The 7,200-nt window shown below is 37.3% G+C and overlaps 1 protein-coding gene across 1 annotated transcript; it reads right to left on the bottom strand.

Annotated features, from left to right (window-relative positions):
• Window positions 1–228: 228 nt before the first annotated feature.
• LOC140551293 (uncharacterized) lies at window positions 229–3,056 on the bottom strand. The gene is made up of 8 exons (XM_072674694.1): window positions 2,958–3,056; window positions 2,492–2,794; window positions 1,629–1,922; window positions 1,401–1,493; window positions 1,290–1,314; window positions 1,169–1,206; window positions 490–536; window positions 229–396 (listed from the first exon to the last, which is right to left on the bottom strand). The coding sequence occupies exons 1-8, from the start codon at window positions 2,998–3,000 to the stop codon at window positions 328–330; spliced, it is 912 nt and encodes a 303-aa protein (XP_072530795.1). The 5' UTR covers window positions 3,001–3,056; the 3' UTR covers window positions 229–327.
• Between the last annotated feature and the right edge of the window lie 4,144 nt (window positions 3,057–7,200).

Consider the following 7,200-nt stretch of genomic DNA (forward strand, 5'->3'; position numbering starts at 1 on the left):
AATGAGCTACATATGGCTCTCTATATTGGACAGTGTCATTTGAAAGCTCACTTTTAGCTCACTTAGCTAAACACTCCTCATGAATCCTGTGAGGGTGGTTGGAAAGGAACCTTTCAGCACAAAACAAAAAGGCACAGCTCCGACTCTCTTATTTCAGAGGTACTGAATGTGAATGTGCTATGTGTGTGGCATTATTGCATCTTTAAAAAAAAAAAACATTAATAAGCATTTGATGGACAAGTTTATTTTACATTTTAGCACACAACCCATATTAGTTTTCAAAGACCCACAACTTCATCTAACCTACTACACACTTGTACAACACTTCTAGCAGCATAAAGTAGTCCTGCTTCGCTGTCCAGTCTCAGTCAGGTCCAAACTTGCATACTGCACTTCCTGTAAAGAAGTGTAGTTATATAAGAGTTATTTTACCTGGAAGATGTTTATGAGGTACTGACGTGTGTATGTGTGTATGTGACCTTGACGTACCGTTATGCACGAGTCCTCTACAGTGTAGGTTCTCCGTTTACCTGAGACTGATGACAAAATCAATACCTCTGTCTCTGACAGATCATCAAACATAATGTATAGTATGTATCTCAGGTTATGACTGATGTTATTAGGACTTTATTCAGGATATTAATGATATTAGACATTCATTCTGGATATTAATGTTATTAGAGCTTCATTCTGGATATTAATGTTATTAGGACTTTATTCTGGATATTAATGATATTAGACATTCATTCTGGATATTAATGTTATTAGAGCTTCATTCTGGATATTAATGTTATTAGAACTTAATTCTGGATATTAATGTTATTAGAGCTTCATTCTGGATATTAATGTTATTAGAACTTCATTCAGTCATCAGTCTGAATATTGATGTTATTACAATTTCCGTCTGGATATTAATGTTATTAGAATGTCATTCTGGATATTAATGTTATGATAAGCTCATTGGAATGTTTAAAATGTATGTACATTTAATATTTTATAATTGTTATTTTTAAAATACTGTATGACTTACGTACACATGTACACAACAATACATCCCAAACTTTGAGTCAAGACTAACATACTTAACATTCCTTTTTGAATATTTACAGTTTTATATTGTTATGTTTATATTAAATAAAAGCATTATAAGAGTATAAGAGTGCCTTACCATTCTGGTGTCTGAAGTGAGATTCCAAACCATCAGACCTAAAATGAAAATGTATTTTTAGTCACATGCACAGGAAAAGCAGATTTAATAAATGGGTATTACCACAGAATGAAACACCAACCTCACAGTCACGCTCTTCTGTTTTGCTGCCAAAGGACAAATCAACAGACAAATGAGTCAACAATAATGTTTAAGCCTTTTCTATGTTTAAAGAGGCTGTTAAGAGTCTTACCTATGTGTGTAGAAACAGCTATAACGATAGTCACAATAACGATGACAAATACTGCACTGAAGCCCAAAGACAGAAAACATATCTGATCTGTAACTGAACCAGTAGAGAAAGGTGATAATGATGATTATTATTAATATTATTATTTTTATTATTGACAGACATCATGCATACAGGCTATCTACAGTAGATTTTAACAGTAAATTTGTTTAGATTATTATTTCTAACTACCTGTTTTCAGAGACTTTTTAGAGAAAATTTGTCCATCCAGTTCAACCACACACTCAATATCATCCATCCGTCTCTCGGCGGGAACAGTAATATGAGCTCGGGTGAACTCTAAAGCTGAATCACTGTCATTTGTCCAGCCTGATTCTGTCCAACCAGTCAGTACTGTCTGCCTTATGACCCAAGAAACATGAACTTCAGAAGGGGTGATCCCCATCACCAGACACTGCAGAAAGACATTTGGCACAGCACTTTCCTCTGGGAGCAATAGAACGATTGTAGGCTGACGACTGGGCTCTGGGGGTCAAGAAAGGTCATTTACATATTTATGTAATGCATGATTCATTTGCATTGATTTATGATGTCCTCCATTATACTACACTATAAAACTCTATTCATCTATTCTGTACTTTATTGTAAAGAATGTGAGATTTTAGACCCTTAGAAGTTGATTAGTTAGGTTCTGCTATACATTTTGCTGGCTAATCAATTGCAATTATGCATTAAATGATATAGTTACATAATGAATTATATTTACATTGGATTACAATTGAATTCTGCATCAATATGAGCATCTTTTCCAACGGTCACTTCTGATTTTCTGCTGGTATGCCATAAATTGACCAACTTTAAATATAATAAATAATACAAATTCATAATAAAAATGTGTCACGGACTGAAAGTTTACAATCTGCACTTCTCCACTAAGTCAGAAATTATTCATAACAAATGTCACCATTCTTCTGTCACTGCTATCACTGGCAATAACTATTCTTATAACTTCAAAGGGTTGTCACAAAGAAATGGAAGTAAGTATTCCACATCAAACAGCAGGTTATCTTTCACAGCCACATTAATGAAAGTACCTGTTACGATGACCCTGGAGCCGTTGCCCACATATAACATAACAGTATATGCAGCAGCACAGTGGTATGTGCCTGAATCGGATAAAGTTGCATTGCGGATAACTCCGAGGCATCGTCTTTTGCTCTCCTCCTCAGTATTAACGACTGTGGTTGCATTCAGCTGTTTAGTTCTTGGGTGCAATTTTAACCATGAGACCGCATTACAACGTGTCATTAAATCCACCAGCTCACACTTCAGAATAGCTGTTCCACCAAGCGGCACCGTCACAAGTCCAGGAGACTGAATGATGGATGATAAAACAACTGAAAAGCAGATGATATATGGGTACATTTAAAGATAGGAAAACAAAATCCAGGATGAACTTGATAGCACAGACAGCCTGGGTAAATGAAATGTACAGAAAGGAAATACAAGCTTATGGAATATGTGAAACTGGCATCGGTTGATTAAATAAAAAATACTTACTTTTAAAAGAAAACAAGCAAACAAGAAGCAGTCCTTGGGACATATTGAGAAAAGGTAAAGAGTATAAAGGGTGAGCTTCTCTGAACAGAGGCTGCACAGCCTCCAGACACCCTCCCCTTTAAAAGCAACGGCTATAGAAGATGCCACTTTGTCAAAACTACCAGCACAGGCCACGAATGAAACTGAAAATGGGAAGTCTACTGAAGAAGGTCAAAAACCTTCTGAACTTCCAATGGAAGGCAGTGTAAAAAATAAAAGATAAAAAAAAAGTTAATTAAAAATGTTTTGTTGTTAGTTTTTTAATTCTTTTTACTTGATTAGTTATTTTTTTAAAAATAAAAAACATCATATCCTATTGAGAAAAATCTTTCCCACTTTGGCTAAAATTATTAATATATTTCATGTATTATGTTTATTATCTTCTCACGTACACGTCCCATTCCAATCACCCTACAGCATCTCAATATGATTAAATCCAGGATTAGTTTTTTGTACAGATAGTCTTACATTTTTCTCAAGCACCTTCTGATACAATAAAGAATTCCTAGCGGATTCGGTATGGGAGAGCTCTCCAGGCCCTGCTGCAGCTGATCTGGGTTCTTGTGCTCTAATGTGGTTTTATGCAAAACTTGTCCTCTGTGACTGTGTCCAAATAGTTCAACTTTGTGTTCATCTGTCCAAATCACACTGTTTCAAATGTCCATATCTTGAAAATCAAATGTGTGGGGTCTCTTTCTGGTGGTAGATGCTGTACTTTGACTTCAGCTGTGGCAAGAACTACCTGTAGATCCCCTGATGACATTATAGCATTGTTAGCATTGTCTTTACACGTCTTACGATCTGCTTTTGGACTAAACTTGATAGGACGGCCTGACTTGGCCATGATGGCAGTTGATTTCTAATTGTTTTGAGATCTTTTTAAATCCCTTTCCAGACTCATATTAATCTACAACCTTCTTTCTGAAGGCCTCAGAGAGCTCTTAGCTCTCCAACCTAGCTGGCCAACCTCCACAGCACAGACCATGTTTCTGCTAATCTGAGAGCACAAAGCCAAGTGAGTAATTTACCAGCCAATAGTAAACATGGTCTGGTTGTTGCAGAGCCATTGTGGCATGTAACTTAGTTTAAAGTGACAGTCCATAAGTTTTATGGGTTTGGGGATTTAGAGACCTCTCTAGTGAAACTGTTGTGATGGCATCAAGCATGCATCCTCATGTTCGCAGTAGTTCCAGCAGTAGCCGCTCTCTTTGTATTAGCCGGTGTGCATGCGATGCAAGTACTTAAAGATGTGACATGGCCCGGAAAGCTCCTACAAAAACCTACCAGACCACTCTGTTTTTAGGATGGATATATTAGGCTTTTGCAGGAATGTGGCAATCAGTTGCAGCACACTGATGCAATTAATTACAATAGCTTTAGGACAAAATTTTAGGGACTGATGCTTTAATCATCACAAAACATCCATGGGAACCATGAAGGGCTTAGAGGCTTTTAAGTTAGGAATGGTTCCTGGATGTGTATTCAACTGTTTACATGGCCTTCTTTATAAGAAATCTGACATCAGACATCAGGTATAATCATCACCGTACCTTACTACTATACCTTATTAGTACAGATACATTAATAAACATATTGCACATCATAACTGCAATGAATGTCATTTGCTGAGTGCTTTAGATAAGCACCAGTAAAAAATGAATGCTTGAAGATTTGAATGAATGAAGGTTTACTACACAGTTTAAAGTTTAGTGTATTTTATGGCAATGTACAGGCCTTGTTTTTTAATGGAGCCATGCTAGTGAAGGCTTAAACAATTTTGTCAGACTCCGTTGTATATTTATTCATTATTATTTCTCAATTAATTGAATACACTTTATTTATTAACTACAAATACTTTCTCTGCTAGGAATTATCTCTCTATTGTTATTTATTTAAGCAACTAATTATTAGTATCTACTATGAATTATTCAGTTCACCTACTATGATTGATTAAAATTCAAATGAACATCCGGGACTAATTCCCAAGTGAGCAAGCCAATGGCCATAGAGACTTTTTCAGATAAGGAGGAAACCCTGAGAGGAACCAGGACTCAAAAGGGGAACCAATCTGCCTCATGTTGATTTAATACCTACTATAATCTGTTCTTTAACTACCATAAAACTAACGTGTAAGTTGTGTAGTTATAAAATTGAGGAATCAAAGGGTAAACCCTTAATTGGACCCTTAATGACTAAATATACGTCTTTCTGAGACAATGTTTGAAAAACATGCACAGACTGCAGGCTGTGTCATGCACATGGCAGCTGAGTGAACTCACTATGCAGAGGTGGCACTTTGACCCCTAAACAACTAATTGCCTGCCAGTGGGCCAAAAGTGTTGTAAAATTCTATTGTTCTAGTGTTATTAAAATATTCTATTACCCAAAAAAATCCAAAGCAGTTTGTACAGAAGTCCCTGTAGTTACTAAATAATACACCTTGCATGCAATAAGCCTTTCTGTGTTAAGAGGTTAAATGACACAAAAAGTCATAGCACCACCATAGCACTGGAACATCTGTAGGCTGCAGCCAAATGAACATCATAAAGAGAGAGTGCTCGAGAGAGTGGTTTCGACTTTATGCAACCCTTGTAAGCCTTATTCTCTGAAAGCATACAGAGGCCTTTACAGTTTGAGGAGATGAGCACTGTGCAAAAATTGGTATTTCTTGCTCTTGGGACCCCCAGTCAGGAAGTGTAAATCACGCTTTGGATGAGCTGAGAGATACTGAACCGACACTGAAGGTGAAAGAGGCATGAGGACTGTTTATTCTGGATTTTACACAAATATGACTTGGGTTGCTCAGCGGTACACAGTTCTCATGAGCATTGTCCGGCTCACTTTATTAAAGTGACATAGAGCTGAACTGTGTACTGAGTACCAATGATAAAGATGCTATTCTCCCTACATGTCAGTGGATCATCGAAATGATTTTGAAGCTGCTATTTTAAGCTATTTTAGGACAAAAATGCTACTTTTTTATTGTTTGCATGCAAAGACCCTCATTTTTACCATTTGTGTTGGGCCTCCGCCTTCAACCCATCTGTGCAGTGAGCACATGTGCCTGGAGCGGTGGGCAGACATCACTGCATACCTGGGGAGCAGAGAGGGTTAAGGCTAAGCAGTGGCAGCTTGCTGATCCCAGGTATCAAATCTACAACCCTCTCATTAATAGCTCAGTGCTCTAACTTCTGAGCCACTACTGCCCATAGCTATACATACAGTATGCATAAGTAGGACTGCCTCCTTTACCATTTGATAGAGTAGAGATGTGTCAAGAACCTTCAAATTGGTCTCTAGATAGATAGATAGACAGACAGATCGTTTATTGATCCTGAAGGAAATGTATCCACCAGTAGCAATTGCACAATACAGCACAGTAATACAATACAATACAATAATTACAATAATAACAATAAATAGAATAAATGTAAAAAATATGCATTTGAGACCAACCGGATATGAAAGGCAGTGCTAAAGTGAAGGTGAAGTGAAGTGAAAGTAAAGGTTCTTCACATTCACACATCTGTACTACAAACGTGGTCCTTTACAGGAACCAAAAAAGGGTTCTTCACTGCACTTTAAGAGTGTAATATCACAGTGAGTTAGCACACATTGTTTTTTAAGCAGTGGTCGCCACCTTAAAAACAGGCAGGTGTTTATTTCAGCTTGTTCCTTTGATTTAAACCACATAGGCAATGAAGACGTCTGCAGGCGAGAGTAAAGGCAGATGACCTGCGATGCACAACGCCCATGACTATGACTGCTTCATGGTAAAAGCGACGTGACATTTGGCAGCTATACCTAAATCGCTTTTAAGGTTGCATAAAGGCAGAGCAAATAGCTGAAGCACCTACAGTCTGACACCTACAGTCTTTAAACAAACAATGTAGGTGCAGGGGAAAGCAACCCCATGCAATTCTGCCTATCCTGCACAGAGATATCAATGAAGGGCTTAATGACAGAGGACCAACGTCACACATTTTTAATGAATCGATGCGATGAACCCTTAATACAGTTAAAGACATGAACTAAATGGTTAAAGAAAAGTAAGAAATAACAGTACAGTCATGGCCAGAAGTGTTGAGACTGACACAAATCTTGTTTTTCAGAGTTGCAATGAATTGGAAAGTCATTTCTTGCCTTGAAAATGAACTGAATCACAAAAATATCTGCATTCCAGCTGCTACATTTCAGCCCTGCC

The sequence above is a fragment of the Salminus brasiliensis genome, chromosome 3 (genome assembly GCF_030463535.1).
Source record: "Salminus brasiliensis chromosome 3, fSalBra1.hap2, whole genome shotgun sequence".
Taxonomy (NCBI): domain Eukaryota; kingdom Metazoa; phylum Chordata; class Actinopteri; order Characiformes; family Bryconidae; genus Salminus; species Salminus brasiliensis.

What these genes read in the sequence shown, in the direction of transcription:
- LOC140551293 (XM_072674694.1), bottom strand. Translation starts at nt 3,000, where the DNA reads ATGTCCCAAGGACTGCTTCTTGTTTGCTTGTTTTCTTTTAAAA. An exon ending in CTCCAGGGTCATCGTAACAG is followed by an intron (nt 1,923 to 2,491) that starts GTACTTTCATTA and finishes CTTGACCCCCAG; the next exon opens with AGCCCAGTCGTCAGCCTACA. An exon ending in CAGAAGAGCGTGACTGTGAG is followed by an intron (nt 1,207 to 1,289) that starts GTTGGTGTTTCA and finishes TTTTCATTTTAG; the next exon opens with GTCTGATGGTTTGGAATCTC.